This window comes from Equus quagga, chromosome 16, assembly GCF_021613505.1.
Source record: "Equus quagga isolate Etosha38 chromosome 16, UCLA_HA_Equagga_1.0, whole genome shotgun sequence".
NCBI classification, from domain to species: Eukaryota; Metazoa; Chordata; class Mammalia; order Perissodactyla; family Equidae; genus Equus; species Equus quagga.
In genome coordinates, this window is record NC_060282.1 from 70,898,479 (window position 1) to 70,918,226 (window position 19,748).

General features: G+C 38.8%; 1 protein-coding gene and 1 non-coding gene across 2 annotated transcripts; both read right to left on the reverse strand.

Moving 5' to 3' along the window:
- Positions 1–1,211: 1,211 nt before the first annotated feature.
- ELOC (elongin C) lies at positions 1,212–19,308 on the reverse strand. The gene is made up of 4 exons (XM_046642241.1): positions 19,115–19,308; positions 9,329–9,381; positions 6,654–6,797; positions 1,212–1,446 (listed from the first exon to the last, which is right to left on the reverse strand). The coding sequence occupies exons 1-4, from the start codon at positions 19,291–19,293 to the stop codon at positions 1,256–1,258; spliced, it is 567 nt and encodes a 188-aa protein (XP_046498197.1). The 5' UTR covers positions 19,294–19,308; the 3' UTR covers positions 1,212–1,255.
- On the reverse strand, positions 1,586–1,693 carry LOC124228301 (U6 spliceosomal RNA). The gene has a single exon (XR_006885689.1). It is a non-coding gene; the product is annotated as a U6 spliceosomal RNA (small nuclear RNA).
- Positions 19,309–19,748: the final 440 nt, after the last annotated feature.

The window sequence follows — 19,748 nt, forward strand, 5'->3', positions numbered from 1 at the left end:
CAGAAAAACTAGTCCATATTGAGCTAGTCTTAAAGAACTAAGCTGAACACTTAAGTTTATAGAACCTACAACTTTCTTTTACAACTAAGAGAGAGAATAATGAACCGAACTCCAGCGCTCCTTTCCCATGCCTCAGCAGAGACGCTCTGTCATAGTTTTTCAGATTTTTTTGTCTGCTTAGTATAAAAGCTGAATGAGCTCCTTATAAGGTTGATTTCAGTAGAAGACCCACAGATTATGACTATCATATTTATTGGGACATATTTTAATTAACAGAAGATAACTCATATACTATATCAAAGTGCATTATAAGATTTGCACTGCATCTCTCCACGTTTTCCATGTTTTATAACATTTCAGTTGGATGGAGGAAGACTGGAATAGTTCAGAAAAATCTAGCTTTTAATATAAGGATAAAGTTCATAGCGAGTCTTTTAAAACATATTTAAATAATAAGTGTAATCACAACAAGGGACTATGTAAGAAGAATGAATATTGCAAAGGAAGCTTTATAGTCAAGGAAAGTACAGTACTTTGGATTGGCCACAATGCACAAAGCACATGAAATTAAAGTCACGTAGTTTACTTGTTGATCACGTGGCTACAGTTCAAAAAGTCACTGCTCCAAAAGCTGTACCTAGTAATCTTCCAAAATTGCTTTTAAATAAAGTTCTTAAATTGTAGCAATAAACAAAACGACAAGATACACTTAAACAATACTGCAATTTATCAAAAGACACATAAGAAATTTTAACTCTTATGTCTTTGACAGTTATAAAAATCAATATTTTGGCTAAGTTATAAACATGTTTATAATGCAATTATTTGCATAACTCTATTAATGCTAAAGACGGCTATAAGATCAGAATAGGTTTTTTAAAAAAACACTAAAAACATAAAAATACATAGCCCCATTATTTACCTGTAGAGCGTGTTCATGTATGCCTAAATTTCAGCATTTACTATGTCACTACTGCCCTAATTTTAAAACTCACATCCAAAGGATAAGGCGAAACCACCTACGAATTGGCATATTTGTTTATTTTTCAATTTGTGAAAATGTCCTTAATTTGTTGATGTAGCAAAGAAATTTCAACTCTGATTGCTATGCAAAAGAAAAGAAGATAATCTGCTTTGCAATGAACTTTAAAGTTCAATTGCACACAGGCAACATGCTATATATGAAAAAATTACTAACTGAACTACAGGTATTAAATACTGAAAAAAGTTAACAGTTTATTATAATTTATTTTATTTAACAATCTAGGAAGTTCGCAGCCATCAGCAGTTCCAGTGCAATTTCAGGTGCAATTGGGAATTCAGGAATCTCCGTGGAGCTGTTAGTGTAGCGAACCTTGTAGGTAAAATACATGCATACTTTTGACAGCACATGTGAAGGGATCTCTCTAAAATTGACTTCATTAGTCTCGTTCTCAGCAAACTGACCTGTAAAACAAAAGGAGTATTTTTGTTATGGGCTGAACTTGTTCCTCCAAAATTCATATGCTGAAGTCCTAACCCCCAGCACTTCAGAATATGACTGTATTTGGAGATAGTTTTTTTTTTAATGTTTAGGAAACATTTTAAAAATATGGAGTGCTTCACGAATCTGCATGTCATCCTTGTGCAGGGGCCATGCTAATCTTGTGTGTAATCACTCCAATTTTAGCGTATGTGCTGCCAAAGTGAGCATAGAGATAGGGTCTTTAAAGAGGTCATTAAGGCAAAACAGGCTATTAGGGGCCCTAATCCAACCTGACTGGTGTCCTAATAAGAGGAGATTAGGTCACAGACACACAGAGGGAAGACAATGTGAAGACACATTGGGAGAAGACAGCCTTCTACAAGGCAAGGAGAGAATAAGCCAACCTTGCCAACATCTTGACCTTGAATTTCTACCCTCCACAATTGCGAGAAAATACATTTCTGGTGTTTAAATCACCCAGTCTAAGGTACTTTTGTTATGGCAGCCAGAGAAAACTAACACAATGTGAAAAGAAAAACTCCAACTAGCATAAAACAAAATATCTAACTCTGATTTCTGAGTATAAACACAAAAAAATCTTTATTAAGATAGCATCTGAGATTCATCAAGAGTGAACTTAGGGGCTGGCCCGGTGGTGCAGCGGTTAAGTGTGCACGTTCTGCTTCAGCAGCCTGGGGTTTGATGGTTTGGATCCCGGGTGTGGCCATGGCACAGCTTGGCACACCATGCTGTGGTAGGCGTCCCACATATAAAGTAGAGGAAGATGGGCATGGATGTTAGCTCAGGGCCAGTCTTCCTCAGCAAAAAGAGGAGGACTGGCAGCAGTTAGCTCAGGGCTAATCTTCCCCCCCAAAAAAGAGTGAACTTAAAAATTCTAATTCTCTCCCAGAAGTTTGGACACCTAAGTAGCTTTTCCTAAGAATCCTGGTGGCATGATTACTGAAGGGTGAGTAGGACATAAAAAAGCCAAATCTTTTAGAAGATTCAGTCTAGGGAATCAAGTCTTTATGGATCATTAGGAGTCCTGTGCTATACTCAATTGCGATGTAAAAATAACTAAGTAAATCCATTATTTCTCTTTAGTTTTCAGAAATATGATCACGTTAATGAGATCTCCTCATAAGCTACTTCCCTTTGTTTAATAACACTGCATAAACTGGTTTTAGTGATCTCTCAAAATTTCCTTAGCTATATAAAGTTTATATCATTTAGTCTTGTGTATAGGGACAAGATATTTTCTTAGCAGTCTAGCACTAGCAGCAGTGTGTACTGAATGTAAAAGGCAGAAAACTATACTTTCTGAGAATGTAATAGTTTAAAAATTTTCTAATAATTGTCTATTGGTTGGGGCAGGGCGGGGTGAAAGGTGAGCAGGATTCAGCAAATAATTCATAACAATAAGGTAAATTTTGGTTTGCCAATAACTAAACCTCACTTTATTGAATATATGTATCAGATATTACTAATAGGCACTTATTAAGCCTTTGATACTAGACAAACATTAGTGGCTTTTTTTGTTTTGAGGTGAAATTCATATATCATAAAATTAACCATTTTAAGGTGTACAATTCAGTGTACATTCACAATGTTTCGCAGCCACCCCCTCTATCTAGTTTCAAAACACTCTCATCACCCCAAAATAAAACCCAGCACCCTTTAAGTAATTACTCCCCATTTCTCCACCCCCAGCCTCTGGCAAACACCAATGTACTAATGGGATCATTCAACATGCTACCTTTCTGTGCCTGGCTTTTCACTTAGCATGTTCTGAAGGGGTATGAAGGTGCATGCTGTAACATGTACCAGTACTTCCTTCCTTTTTATGCAAACATTAGTTTTGGGCTGAAAGTCTGGTGCTCCAAACATAAACCTCTTGTTTTAAATTAAAGGAGGCCAAGATTACAAAAAGCAAAATCCTTGAATCTTAATTTTTAATTAAAATTTTGTTGGCATCCCTGATTTTTTTTCCTACAGTACCTCCTGTCTAGTAGAAAAGTCTAAAAGCTATTCAACCCAGGAGTAATGAGTACTGCTAGCACCCAGACTAGGGTCCCTAACTACCTTTTTCCGTTAAAAGCAAACAAAGTTCTTTGGAAAAAATGGCTGTTTTCAAGATTGGGGAATAATGTACAAAAGAAGCCTAAGAAATCTTATTATTACAGAAAGTAGTATAACTATGCCAGCCCTGGTGGTCTAGTGGTTAAGATTCGGCGCTCTCGCTTCTGTGGTCCAGGTTTGTTCCCCGGTCAGGGACCCACAGCACCCATCTGCTGGTTCTCATACCGTGGTGGCTGCGTGTTGCTGAAAGCTATGCCACCAGTATTTCAAATACCAGCAGGGTCACCCAGGGTGGACAGGTTTAGCAGAGCTTCCAGACTAACAGACTAGGAAGAAGGACCTGGCCAAGCACCTCTGAAAAAACTGGCCATGAAAACCCTAAGCCCTGCAGCAGAGCACTGTGTGATACAGAGCCGGAAGGTGAAAGGATGGCGCAAAAGACCAGGCAGGGTTCTGCTCTGCTGTCCACAGGGCGCCGGAGTCAGGACCAACTCCATGGCACGAACAACAACAACAAAGCATGACTATCCGAGGCTAAGGAGTCATATCAAAGGACACAGCAGCCAACCTGATGTGCTTCCTTCTGGCATAAACATGGAGAAACAGAGCAATCTGAGCATCAGTAAGAATGCCTGCACCGGAGTGAAAAACATCAAATATAAACAGGTCTTGAGTCAATAATGCTATGCAAAAAAACCAGACAAAAATAAAACAAACACTATTTACTACACTCTTTATTACTGGAAGGTGCTGTCATTACTCTGAAAAATTATACATAAAGGGAAAAAAGCAAGCATTTATCTTTGCTTTTCTGTACAGACTGTATTTCAGGGTAACCAAATAGATCTTTTTAGGAAAACTCTAATAAATGCAGAAGAAATTACAGAGTTAGAAAAATCACTGTTTTGTAATTCCAAATGAAGTAAATCTCAGCAATAATCACAATGAATGCTAAAACCATTATATGAAAGTCTGACTGGGGAACTGTTTATGGATGAATCAGCTTGATAACCCTGGAACCTACTAATCAATCTTGACATTGCTAAAAGATATGACAGAATTTAAGAATACAATAGCACCACCTATAGAGCACTCTTGTCTAGAAAAATGAACTGGATTCTAATCAAGCCTCTAGAGTTCTAACTATGAGTTTACAAGATGAAATACTAAGTCTAATCCGGATGTGGACATTATACAAATAACCTTGTTTCTCTGTAAAATTGATGATCTGCAAAAAAGGGAGGGTACAGGGGGGCTATCATAGATTTTGCAAGTGAAATGACTCAATGTAAGGTATTTGCTTGAAATACTCAAAGAAATAAAATAGGGTAATAGACGAAACAAGATTGGCAAAATGTTGCTAACTATTAAAGCTGGTTGATGGCTATATGGAGGTGATTATACTATTCTCTCTACTTTCGTGTATGTTTTAAAATCTCCACAGTAAAAAACGTAGAAAAGGAATTGCAAAGGACCCCAAACAGCCAAAAACACTTTGAAAAAGACAAAGTTGGAGCCCTCTCACTTCCCAATTTCAAAACTTACTACAAAGCTACAGTAATCAAAATAGTGTGGTACTGGCATAAGGATAGACATATAGATCAATGAAAGATAACTGAGAGTCCAGAAATAAACCCACACATCTATGGTCAACTGATTTTCAACAAGAGTGCCCAGACTGTACAACGGGGGAAAGAATGGTCTCTTCAACAAATGGTACTGGGATGTCCACACGCAAAAGAATGAAGCCGAATCATTATCTCACACCATATATAAAAAGAACTTAAAATCAAAGACTTAAAGGTAAGAGCTAAAACCACAGGACTCATAAGAAAACAAAGGGGCGAATCTTCATTACCATTGGCTCTGGCCATGGAGTTTTAGAGGACTCCAAAAAATACAAACAACAAAAGGAAAATAAATTGGACTTCATTAAAATAAAAAGCTTCTGTGCATCAAGACACTATCAAGGAAAGACAACCCACAGAATGGGAGATAATATTTGCAAATCATATATCTGATAAGAGTCTAATATCTAGAATTTATAAACAGCTCTTACAACTCAACAACAAAAAGACAAATGACCCAATAACAAACGGGCAATGGACTTGAATAGACATTTCTTCCCAAAAGATATACAAATGATCAGCAAGCACACAAAGAGATGTTCAATATCATTAATCATCAGGGAAATGCTAATCAAAACCACAAGGAGATACCACTTGACACACATTAGGATGACAGAATTAAAAAAATGAAAAATAACAAGTGTCAGTGAGGATGTGGGGAAACTGGAACCCTCATACATTGCTGGTAGGAATGTAAAATGGTTCAGCCACTGTGCAAACAGTTCAGCATTTCCTCCAAATGTTAATACAGAATTACCTTATACTTCAGCAATTTGAATCTTGAAAACTTTTTTCTTTGAGGTAAGAAAAATTACCTCAAAGAAGAAGAAGAAGAAAACAATATTTAAGAATAGCTATCTGGGAGGTGGTAACTTCTACTGAAAAACTTTACATGTAATTAGGAGCACAAATCACCAGTCCTTCCGTGGTTAAGAAATTGACCATGGAAACCAATGCAGGGAAATGATCCTTCCTATTACAAAATAATCAATTCAGTCTTATTGAAACTGGGGTAAATAAGTGAAAACAGGAAATAGCAGAAACTAATTTTTTTCTTTTTGTGAGGAAGATTGGCCCTGAGCTAACATCTGCTGCCAATCTTCCTCTTTTTGCTTGAGGAAGATTGTCACTGAGCTAACATCCTTGCCAATCTTCCTCTATTTTATGTGAGATGCCACCACAGCGTGGCTTGACAAGTGATGCTAGGTCCATGCCTGGGATCTGAACATCTGAACCCTGGGCTGCCAAAGCAGAGTGCATGAACTTAACCACTATGCCGTTGGGCCGGCCCCAAGAAACTAATTTTTTTTCCAATGCAAAATAATCGTGCAATGATGTTATTAGAACAGTTACTGTCTCTCTCTCTTTTAATGTTATGAGTCATTTAATTCAACTGAAAAACTTACAACACAACTTAAAAACACATCCATCAAATATTAAAAGTGAACCTATACTAAGAGAAATTAAAGAAATGTACCTACCTGGGCCACTCAACATGGCTTTGATTGTTCCTGATGTTAGTGCGTGTTCTCTTTTTACAATAAATTCATGGCCATCAGAGGATATCAATTTGACATACATGGCATCAGGGCCTTCACAGCCACCATAGGTTTTCTCCTCTCCATCTAAAGTAAAGTAAGTAGTAAAATGACTTTCGAATCACAAAACTTATTAAAAACAAACAGGTTTACCAAGATTAATATTTGAGGAAGTCAGACCAGAGACGCTTCTGGAGGGTAGTAGTCGCTATGATTTTGAAGGTTTTAACTTCTTGTTCTATTATTCTCTAAACATTTTCCAGCATCAGAATAAACTCTACATTCAAGAATGTTACTTTAGATGAAAATTTACCAGTATTTTTCAAAGAAGTATTAAGAGTTTTTCTGTGACCACAGGAGCACATTCAAATCTGAAGACAAAGAAAAAATATTCAAATAGTAAAACTTTAATCCCATCACCTGAAATACTAATTTTTCAAATAAGATGCATAGTGTGTTTATGAATGAATGTTTATATGCCACATGAGCTCAACTTCTTCGGACAAGCCCCAAATTCTAAAAGTTAGGGCTTCCTTTACTCAGCATTTACTCTTGACCCATAAAAATACTGATCAAAAACATTTTATTGCCCTGTTTAAATTATCACATGATTGACGTAACGAATATAAACAAATATCAGTCTTTAAAAATTCAAAGGAGAGGGGCTGGCCCCATGGCCGAGTGGTTAAGTTTGCACGCTCTGCTGCAGGCGGCCTAGTGTTTCGTTGGTTCGAATCCTGGGCGCGGACATGGAACTGCTCATCAAACCACGTTGAGGCAGTGTCCCACATGCCACAACTAGAAGGACCCACAACAAAGAATATACAGCTATGTACCGGGGGGCTTTGGGGAGAAAAAGAAAAAAAAAATTCAAAGGAGAAGTGAGAAGAAAGAGTGTGAAGATGCGACTCTGCTACCAGCTACCTGCGTTGCCACCATGCTGGCTTCAGACAGCAGCTAGCTCAATATAACTTCTTTGTGGGGTATATATATATCTGCACATCCCTTTAAGGTCTTTTCTCATATGTAACTTTTACATTTTGTCCTGACAGGATTTTAATTTTTATGATTACCAATAGCTGAAAAAAAAGGTGTCTTACTAAAAATTGAGGAAGTCCTAGAAAGGAAAAGTACAAAGGACGAAGCTGAAGTATCGTTCAGCTACAAATCCATTTACTTGTTCATTTGTTAATAGTTAATTTAGAAATCCTAGAACTGAGGTTAATAAATATCAGTATCACTTATGTACTACTGATGCTAAAAATGTTTAATCTGAATCTAATCAGGAGGAAACACTCAGACAAATCTAAATTAAAAATTGCCACGACAGACCTCACCTGTCACCACCCCAAAGGCAGGGAACTGTTTAAAGGAGACTAAAGAGACAAATTACTGCAACAAGCGATCCTTGATTGGATCCTGAATTTTCTTCTTCCTCTATGAGAATGATAGTTCTTCCTATTCAAAAGTGTATTTGCTCCTTCCTTAATGTAACTCTTATCAGAAGTCACAATAAATACAAGTTTCATCTTTTACCCCAGTTTTATTGACATATAATTGATATACATCACTGTGTAACCCTAAGGTGTACCGCATAATGATTTGACTTACATATATTGTGAAATGATTGCTACAATTTTAGATAGCATCCACCATCTAATATAGATACAACAAAAATAGAAAGCAAAAAAAGAAAAAAATTTTTTTGTGATGAGAACTTAGGCTTTATTGCTCTCTCAATAACTTTCACGTACATCCTACAGCAGCGTTAACTACAGTCGTCATGCTGCACATTACTCCTCAGTATGTATTTATCTCGGAACTGGAAGTGTGCCCCTTGACCCCCTTTCTCCAATTTCCCTCCCCCCCACCGGCATCCTGGATTTAAAATAATAAATCTGCTGCAAAGAACACCATTGAAACAACTGGAAACCTTCAACATGGACTGAATTAGGAGATGCACGCTGAAGTATTTAGCTGTGGAGTGCTATATGAACAACTAAATCTTAAATGGCACAGAAGAAAAGCATTTATGTAAGTGTGTGTATGTGGGTACATAAACACACACATACAGACACACACACGCATACATACACACAGGGAAAGCAAATGTGGCAAAATGCTAACAATTGATGAAGGCTATGTAGTGTATTATTCTTGCAATTTTTCATAATAAAAAGCTGGAGGACTCATAAAGATGCAAGTAACTTCTAAATTATAGACTATTCAAGCATATAGATTTTTAGCAGTTTTTGCCAACGTCTGAGAACAAAAATAAAATTATCAATTATTTAAGTTTATACTCAGTATTTTTTGCAAGCTAAACCATTTTATATGTCTCTTAGGAAAGTTTCCAATTTCTTAAGGTATAATACAATAATTAGGAATCATGAGTTTAGGAATGTGAGATTAGGAATCACAAATTATATTTGGCACAATAATGTTACACACCTGCCTTTCAGGAATAAATAGTAAACATAACCTGTTAGTTTAAACAACTAATTTCAGTCTACTTTGACCATTTTCTTACTTGCATTCACTGATGTCAAAGGCTTATCTTTGAGAAGAAAAACCAGCTTCTACTAGTTGAAATATGAAATTACTTTTATATAACTCACCCATTATGTTCTTATGAAATTCTACTTCGTTTCCAGAGGAACTTAGGAGTTTCCTGAAAATATAACAATGCTGTATTAAGATTAACACTGGAATGGACGTATTTCCACCCACTGTTACTTAACGAGTCCTCGGTGTTACAAGTTTAAGGACTCCCTCTCTCAGCTATGCAAGAGTTTCCCAGCCACCACAAGACACAGTATCAAGTTTCCGAACATCTGAGAAAAGATGACCACCTCTACAATAGTAAAGGCTAACCACAAATTTGTTCCTTTTTCCCCCCTTTAAGGTATTCAGACAACAGTTTAAAAATATAGACGTTGCTCCTTAGGACCTGAATTGAACTTGAAGGAGATCATTGGCCTTAATCATCTTGTATACTGTATCTGCTAGATATCAGTAGACACTGAAACAAATATTTGCTGAATGAATGACAACATGATGAATCCAAGCAAATGAAGGAGCTTTCATGAGAATCAAAAAGGTAAGCCTTGCCCTCTTTGACATTATTGTGCACATCTACAGAACATTTTACCGTGCCATCCCTTCTGCATATAGGCTACCAAAGTTCTGAAATTTAACAACGAAGTGGTAAATAATCCATAATTTTTAAAATCATAAATTTTACAAAATAAGATGACTGTTAAAGGGAAAGGGCTAATGTTTTCAGTAATTTGTATTTTAACAGCATTTCCTCAAAGGAGGATTTTATTTATACCAGTATTATGTTTTATGTCATTATCAGGAAAACAGCATATCCTACTTATCCTATTCTCTAAGAAATTCCTGACCAATATTTTAATTCTAGCCTTTAGGGAAGGGTCAAGAAAACGAACCATAACATTTTAGAGCAAGAGAGGAGTTTGCAAGTAACTATGTAATCTCTCACCCTAAGAAATGATAACATCATTGATGTATAGAAGGGCCGAATGATTTGTTCCGGGTAGCAGAGTGGGAGTAGAAATTGAATCTATCTGTCAGTCTAGAACACCTGCTAAGCATTGGAGGGAGATACTATTTAAAGTACTATTTCTGAGGTGAGATAGAGGAGCAGGGGTGATAGAACATTATTACCCAAAATTTGAGGGCCTAGTAAGTGGTAAACGCACTATACGCCATACATACATTATCTTAGTTTAAAACAACACTTCCACAAGGGGATTATTATTCCCATTTTAGACTTGAGGAAACACCAAGAGGCTGCTACCTGCTCAACGCTTCTACCGCTGAAGTGGCAGCAGAAGATTTAAACCTACGTAGGCTTCCTTTACAGCCCATATTCCCCTCCATTATTCCACACTGCCATGGTGAAAAATTCTGGCTCCTGTTAAAACTTCTTTTCCACTACTGCTGAGAGCTGCTGATATAAATCCTTAGATAGTTGTCTAAAATTTAAAAACAGTACTATGTCATTTTATGATAATAGTAGGTAATTAAAAAATTCTTCAGTGATTATTATTTTCTCCTGTTCATACTGTTTTGTAGTCATTCTTCTAAAAAGACAAAACAGGAAAAAATGCTAGAAAAGCTATAACAAGAACCAAGTGCTAACTTTCCTATCTGGAAAATCTCCAGAGCAAAACATCTAGGATGTTTACTTAACTAGCAGTAGCTAAGCAACCACGCAAAGTCACATCTCAGAAGCTCTCTGGGTAGCAACAGTTTCTCTACCGACTTCTTAATATAGTAAATCAGTTCCACCATTTATACAAGGGGTGGGGGTGGGGGCGGGTAGAGAGATGCCTCATCACTAACAAAGTGTTAAATCAACATTAACAGTGAAGAGTTCATCCTAATTCCTAGGTAGAAGTTAAAGATATTTGAAATATCATTAAATTTAGATTTAACCCACAAATTACTTAGAGAATCTAAGTTTGAGTAACAAAATCTCAGCGTGACATCTGCACATGTATTCTATAACCGAGCTGAGTTCTAGAAATGTGAATTCGGTAGGGAAAAGCAAGGTCCCTTAGGTTGAGGGGCAGCGGCTTGAGAGTAGCTTTAGGCAGAAGATACATCATCAACAAAGGCCTGAGATGTCACTAGGGTTTTAGTGTTAGATATAAACATTACTCTTTAATAGTTTTCTGTTTTTTGGGTAACAAATAGAAATTCTAGGTGAGCCTAGGGCCTACACCGAAATCAGTTTTGAATCTAATATAATTGAACACTGAAAAGATCTTTGCAAAGCTCATCCTTTTTTTGCTTTGAAATGTTGCCTTTATCACACAGTTCTGTCACTACACGGACTGCCAGGCTGCACATAGTCTGTCCCATCAATCAGTTTACACCTGACCGATATCCCCAGTTTTAATTACGATAGTGTGATAAAGATGTTTTGCTGAATGGTTGGGCAAGTCCCCATTTTGTTATTACACATTTCTTGTTAAGTCTACTTTCAGTTACTTTACAGTTTCTATTATGAATGAGATCTGTTTTCCTATTATACTTTTGAAAGGTTACTGCTGGGGTTTTAAAGAAAAGCTCTAAAATTTGGGAGGTTGATCTTGTATCCCGTCATCTTCACAGAACTCTCTTATTAGTTTAATAGTTTTTCACTTGACTTGCTTGGATCACCTAAATAGATGATAGCAACAGCCACAAATCCATTCTTCGTATCTTTTTGTCTTTTCACAGTGGCTATTTACTTGGAAAAAATAAGGTTAAATGTTTAACTGACCTCACTCACAAAAATACACTGCAGACTAAAGGACCAAATGTTAAAAAACCACTGAACTCTGGAAAAATAGTAGAAGAAAAAATACAAATAGCTCAGAGACCTGTATATAAATGCTTGATCCCAACAGTAATCAGGAAAACGCCAACTAAAACATTAAAAGTTGCTAAGAATCAAGTGTTGGGGGCAGGGAAAATGGGTGATACTAAATAAATGGCAGAGTAGTTTCAGAAAGCAGGCACAGGATCACCAGACAGCTAGCAGTTCTCCTTCTTGGTATCTGCTTTAGAGTAACACTCGCATTGTGTGCAAAGGCAAGGAGGAGGATACTTACTACAATGTGTGTACAAATGAAACTCTGAAAACGTCCTAAAAAATTCACTGATTAGGGAATGAGCTAAAAAAAAAGAGTCTATCTATATTTATGAAACATTATGGGGCAGTGAAAAGGATTAAGTTGAATCTGTATGTGTAATGACATAGAAATACCACCGAGATAAACTTAATTTTTTTAAAAGCAGATTAGAATGATAGGTAGTTTGATGCCATTTATGTAAAGTAAGCAGCTTCTTGCCTATTAATTTCATGTTTTCTGCAGATAAATAAAATGTATAAAAATACATGTTCAAAACTATAAATAACTAGAAAACTGTGATTTAAAATAGATTTTTATAAAGAAACAAGTGTGTAGAACCAAGCAGCTCATGAAGTGAACAATGGTCACTCTGCCTGACAATTAGTTCTTAACTGTATGTAAGAATATAACTAATTTGGAAAACAAAATAAATTACATTAACAAAAGATTATTTAATTTTCAGGCCTATTTGAAGAGGCAAGAAGAGAGGCTTTGGCCACATAATATAAATTGACAGAAGTTAGGATGCAATTCCAATTTGTAATAAGACATCAAAATATCCTGCCTAGAATGTGCCTGTAGTGTCACTGAATTTACATCTCTTCAGACGAGTTAAAAGTCTCATTCTGGCTTACTCAACATATAACAATGCTCCTATATTTAATTCTTGCATAGGTATGCTTAATACTTTCAGCAAACAGAGCCCCTTCCCCATTTTTTCCTCCATTGTGGAATTTATAGTTTTCTTCTCTAGTAGATACAAGTGGTTCACAGCTGCCTTGGAAGTGTGTCTTTTTGGATATATTTTGTGTCCCCGACTAGCTGTAACCTTCGACAAGGCAGGGAGGTCCTCACTACGACCCCACATATCCAGCGCAATGGTAATGTGGTAATGTTAACAAAGTGAAGCTTCACACAAAAATGTATCTGCCAGACATAGTGTTATCCTGAGCTTTCTAACAGAATAAAGTTATTCAATGGCACAATGCTTTTGACCAAAATTGATTCTTTTCATGTTTTTCCCTTGATGTTGGAATTTAATAAACTTTGAACTTTTAGACAACCATGATGAAAACTGCTCTTTCTAGGAAACATCTATTTAAGATTATTGAAATATTTTGGGTTATAGAGAGGGGAGGGAATGACTACTAAAGGAGATGGTATCCCATTTTTCACAACAGAATTTACTCAATCTGAATTCTAATTCTTAAAGCAATTTTTGTTTTAAAGACTGGCAGGACATAGTCACACTTTATGAAACTGTGATAACCAAAACATCAGTCTCACAATTTGGTACCATATATTATTAATTATAATTGCAAGGGTATGAAACATGTATTTCCGTACACGATTCCTGCAATTTCAAGTTACCAGAACTAACTCTTTTAGTCATCCGATCATTTGAAGTATTTGATAATGTCCTCCAACCTTCTAGGGTTACAACTTGCTCCCATACATCCCTGAGTTTCAAAACAACTTTCATTCTCAGTGGCAGAGCACAGGAAGTCAGAGGGACGTTCTTTACTTTTACTAACAGTCTACTAGATCATTTAAAGTCAAAGCACTGACCTCAGTTTTCAATCTGTTTCTGATGGCTAACAATCAGTAACAGCCTAATTGTTGTCCCAAATGGTCAAGTTTTCACTACTAAAATAACGACTCATCTAATAATATCCAGTAATCAACTGTATTATAAAAATACCTCAGCAGCAAAACCTTGGTTTCTAGTAAACGCCCTCACAATGCCAGTTCTATGATCTGCTTGTCAGGAAGCGCAGGCCTTTAGGAATTGTGACTAGAAGAAATCTCTCCAACATTTAAGGACCCTATTTTAGACTGGCCACAAACGATCAATCAGAACTATTGCATAGGCGGTGAGGGCCACAGCAGACAGTCGTCACTGTGATGTTAAGTGGCCCAGGTCCACTGGGGTGATGGTTCTAGGCTACTTACGTTTTGGTAAGTTATAGCTGTTTCATATCAAATTACAAGCGGCAAAAATGATAAACGTGACTTTACTCCTTACACTGGAAAGGAAGAGTAAGTGAATCAAAGCATACAGCTAGAAATGAAAATCTCTTCAACAAGTTAACCTGGAAGAACTGGGTATCTATATGGAAGACAAGAGCCTCACTCACACCTTACATCACATACAAAAATCTATTTGAAACAGTTCATAGAGGTAAACCTAAAAGGTAAAATAACAAAACCACTAGAAGAAAACACACACTATGTTCATGACATCAGTTCATTTCTATGTTCATTTCTTAAACAAGAAACAGAACGAACAAATCATAAAAGAAAAAATCAATAAATAGGATTCCATCAAAATAAAAAACTTCTGCTCACCAAAAAACATGAAGAAAATGAAAAGGCAAGCCATAAACGGGGAGAAAATATTCTCAGCACAAATCTGATAAAGGATTTGTATCCAGAGTAAATTAAAAAGCTTAACACTAAGTGTCGGAGAGGATATGGAGCAAATGAGCTCTCCTAGACTGCGATGGGAACAGAAAATGGCACAGTCACTTTGGAAAAGTGTCTGGCAGTTTCTTAAAAAAGTCAAACATGCCTCTATTTTATGACACAGCAATTCCATTTCTAGGTATTTATCCAAGAAATAATCTTTTACAAAAAAAACTTCAACAAAAACGCTCACAGAAGCTTTATTCACAAATAAATGGGAAACTACCCAGATGACACACAAGTGGTGATATATTCATACAAAGGAATTCTATTTACAACAAGAGGGATGATTTACTGATACACAAGGCATGGATGAACACAGCAAATATTACAGTGAGTACAAAAAGCCAAAGAAAAAGTACATACTTTATTATTTTATTTACATAAAATTCTAGGACAGGCAAAACTAACTTATGGTGCTAGATCAGGGGCTGCTTCTGGTGGAGGAGTGATCAGGAAGGAGCATGAGGCAACTTGCTAGAGTGATAAAACTGTTGAGTCCTGATACCCATTTGTGAAAACTAAATGGTACACTTACAATTTCACAGTATGTTAATTACACCTCAATTTTATAAAAATAAGACTAGAGTAAGATTTTTCAAAATTTTATTGGTGGTTTTTGTTAAATTACATATCTTTTACTCAAAAGATATCATCAATCTAGATGGTTTTCTGCCTGATTAACCTTTCAGAAGATACTTGAACTGATAATAAAATCAACCCCAATTCTCTGGATATGCAGATGTTGACAGAGGGGGAAGTAGGAGTTTGGTCGTCCCAAAGAAAGTAAATCTGAGACTATGAATCTGTTAAGTAAACAGCCATAAAAAGAAAGCAGCTTTTGATGTGGGTCTCAACAGATGGAGGGGGTTTTACTAGGCCAAACTGGAAGGAGAGGGCTGTCCAGGCAAAGCAAAGAAAATGAGTCAAGGGTGTGTGTCAGGGCTGGTATACAGAGGAACTTAGTGTCATTCGCAGTCCACACCAGAATTTCTACTCTTCCCATTTCTATCTCGAGACCTAGATGGGTTAAGTGATGACTTCTGTTTCTTCAGCTCCCAAATGAGGAAATTTGGCTAAATTGTGTCTAAAAGTCCCTTCCAGCTCTACTATTTCACAACTGAATCCATCTGAAATTCATACTCCCTCTACAACAAATGCCTTTAACTCCCAACTTCCTATCAGCATTAAGCAGAGCGGCTCCGCCACACAGCACAGAACTTAAGGGCTCCAGAGGACTGTGTGTTCCTACCAAGTCCGTCTGCCTCACTCCTGCAAACTACCTCGTCTCCCTCCCTCTTAGTGATCTTCGAATTCCTTTGTTCTGGCTTAAAAAGTATGAACAAATACTCCCACTATGTAGTATGTATCTAATTATAGATTCTCTGTATCACAAAGTAACTACAAAGAACCTTTAGAACGATGGGCTAAAAATAAACACAAAAAACAAATATAAAATAAGTTCTGACCCTGCCTCATGCCACCGCTAAGCATTCATCAGGGCAGGCACTACAGTCTCACAGTCCTTATACCATTAACTCCTGCCCTCTCCTCTGATGTAGCTACCCATCCAAATCCCAATCCTGGCCAAACTAAATTCTCTGCCTGGCTCAGGCCTCAACCAAAGAACTGAATGTGGTGGAGAAAAGACACAACCATCTTGCGTGGTCTCAACTTCAAAGGTATGACCACACACTTTAAATAGGCACTTGGCCTTATAGTGATCCTCTGAGTGGACTGGCTTTCCTCCTCTGAGAAAATGTACAGCTTCTCCTCAACTTCCAACACCCTTCTCCTCCCTGCCTTGACAACTTCACTTACTTCACCACGAAAACAGAACCAATCACTGCAGTTGCCTTGTCTTTCCAGCTTCATCCTGCCTGCCTCTTCATACCACATACTCTGTCCACCCTCCTGTTTCAAATTGAATAAAACTATCCTTTCTATCCTATGCCAACCTTTCCACTTCAGCACAGCTATCCAAGGACTGTGTCCTGCCATCAACACATCAAAATGCTGTAGCATCATCAGACGTTTGACCCACTAGTCCAAAGGGCTCTTAACAAATGTCAACCACTTTGCTTGGTCACATGATCAATTTTTAATCATCATCTTACTTTTAGCAGAGTTTCACAGTTGACTACTCCCTCCTTTCCAAAACATTTTCTTCCCTTAGTATGACAGATGCCACACACCCCCTGGCTTTTCTGCTTCCATCACTGTTTGCTCCTCCTCTGACCAGAGTGCTCCCATCTGCCCTCTTCTCCGTTAACACTCTCTACTCGATGTCCTCCAGTCCATAGGTTTAAATATCACCTACAAAATAAGACTCTCAGATAATCTCCCTAGCCCAAATTCTCCCCTGAGCAACAGACATGGATGTCCAACTTGCCTACGGTACCTATTCTGAGCTGTATAATAGTTACCAAACTCAATATGTCCCATACAGAATCCCTGATTCCATTCCTCTGAAGCCAGTGCACCCTCCCCAGTCTTTCTCTTCAGTAAATGGCAGTACTGTTGACCCAGAAGCTCAGGCAAAACAGTTAATTCCTCAATTTTTTTTGTCCTAAGGGTGAAGGCAAGACCCATTTGGCTCCGTCTTCAAATTACATTCCAAATAAGGCCACTACCCCCTAACTTTCAACCCTCCATCTCTAGCACAAGCTACCACATCTCAACTGGACTACTACAAGATTCCATAGGAGCTGGTTTCCCCATTTTCCTCCAACTTGGTCATTTGTCACAGCAACTAGTCACCAAAAGCATAAATCAGATGTCACTCTTGCACAAAATTCTCTAATGGCTTCTCATGACAGACAGAAAAAGGACTATAAAGTTCCATCTTATTTAGTCCTTACTAACCACTCTGATCTCATCTGCCACCACTCCTTTCCCTATGCTCCAGCCCCACTGGTCGTCTTAGTTTAATAGGTCAAGTTCATTCCTCTCTTAAGGTCTTCGCATTTGCAGTTACTGCTCTCTTAAAAGCTCCTCCCTCAGGTCCTCTTCATCACTTAGGTCTCTTGGCAAAACACCAACTCCTCAGGAGTTGTAAATACATTACAGAATTACCATAAGGTAATGAAACTGGCATTCTCCATTTGAAATAAACATACATATTTTTTGGAATGGTAAATAGTTATCAGATAAACCTCATACTTAAGGAAAAAAATGGATAGCCATTTAAAAATTAAATGTGAACTAAAAATCATCACTGGCAATAAACACTTAATAAATATCCTTGATGACAGAGACCATAGCTGTTTCCTTGCCACTGTGTCTCCAGAAGGAATGAAATCCACCGTGAACTGTGATGTTTCCACATCATGAAGTGTACTAAAATGATAACGTAAATGAGATCAGGGAGTCATTTTCGTCTACTTAACAGAAAAGGAAACAACTATTTGGATATCAAAAAGCCAATCTGGCAGTTTGAAAATGAAGTTTTAAAACTCTAAAGGATTTTGGACGTTTTCTACACCGAAGGCGAGGTGGAGTAGAAATGCTCGCGCTAATGACACGAACTCCAGTTACATGTTCCTAAAGAAGTTTTAGTTCCATACGAGAAACTCACTGGCCACTGTAGTTGACAGTAGATAACCTCTTTTCAGACAACACTAGGAGATAGAAGCACGACAACTCCAAACCATCAAGTCGGGAAGAGATCGCCCGACAAGCTGCCCAGAAGGTAAACTTGAGGGGTGCTGAAGCTGGAAAGAGCGAGGGCCCTCCCCGGTGAGTAGGGACGGACTCCAAGAAAAGGACGAATCTGAGCGCACACGGAGAAAGCAAAAAGGAAAAGCGACAGGGCTGCCATGCTCCTAACTCCACCCTCCCCGCGCTCAGCCCAAAGAAGGCCCAGGCTCGCCGGCCGCCGCCCCTCCCTCAGCCCTTTTCCAAGCCCACCGAGCGGCGCCAGGAAAGGTCCCGCCGCCCTCTTCTCCCCTCCCCCAAACCAGCAGCCGAGGAGGCCCGGCGAGGTTAAGAGCTTCCGTTCCTTCCCCGCCCAAATGGGAAGGGGTGGGAAGTGGGACTGCGAGCGCGCCCAGTACGAGCCTCCCTCGGCTTTCACGCGGACCAGGAGCTCCGTCCCCACCCCAGCCCGAGACTCACTCGTCAGCCCCACGGCCACCGCAGCCACCGCACCGGGTCCCCGCGCACCGCCACAGCCCCTATTCCAGGGCCACCCCCCCACCCCAGCTGCCTGCCGCCGTGGGTTCCGGGGCAGTTGGAGGAATCACTTCCGCCGGGTCACAGACGCTTTTTACAACGCGCGGGAGATAGTACCTGATGAGGCGGGGACTCCCGGAGTCTGTCGCCGGCTTCCGTCTACAGGAAGTGCGCAGTGCCGCCCTCCCTTCTCCCGGAGCACCACAGGCCAGCCTGGGAGGATCGCGGTCACTGGCAAATCTCGACCAATCCGATTCTGGGCTTTCTGATTCCCAGTATGCAGCACCTACCCTCATCCGATTTCCGCAGGGAGAGCGGCCTCAAAGACGTGCTTGGGGGGGCGCGGGGGGGGGGGGGGGGGGGGGGGGGCGTCGAAGGCAGCCGTGCATCCTGGGATTTGTAGTTTCTCTGGAGTACTGTGGGTATTTGGCCAAGGCAGCACTGCATCCTGGAACTTGTAGTTCCTCACGCCATGTGTTAAGATTTTGGTACTTTTAGAGGTTGTGCCTGCCTCTCGTTTAGGGGTACCCCGCGAGGTCGGAGACTATCCGCAGACGAAAGATTGAAAAGTGGGGGTGGTATTTCTACGCTAACAAGATCGTGCTTTTTATGAAGCAGCATCTGTCTCTTGTGAAAATTTGCAGTGCTTGTTGAAGAGCATCTCAACTGCTCGTGCAATCGGCTTTCCTCATTTCCTCTCTTGCCGGTACCGTTCAGTGTTTACTGAAAACTAACCACGCCCCACCCCCAC

Excerpts from the sequence above, each read along its gene's own strand:
- ELOC (XM_046642241.1), bottom strand. The coding sequence starts at position 19,293 with ATGAGGGTAGGTGCTGCATACTGGGAATCAGAAAGCCCAGAATCGGAT. Across the intron at positions 9,382-19,114 it reads GGGAGTCCCCGCCTCATCAG|GAAACTCCTAAGTTCCTCTG; the intron begins GTACTATCTCCC and ends TTATATTTTCAG. Across the intron at positions 6,798-9,328 it reads ATTTCATAAGAACATAATGG|ATGGAGAGGAGAAAACCTAT; the intron begins GTGAGTTATATA and ends ACTTTACTTTAG.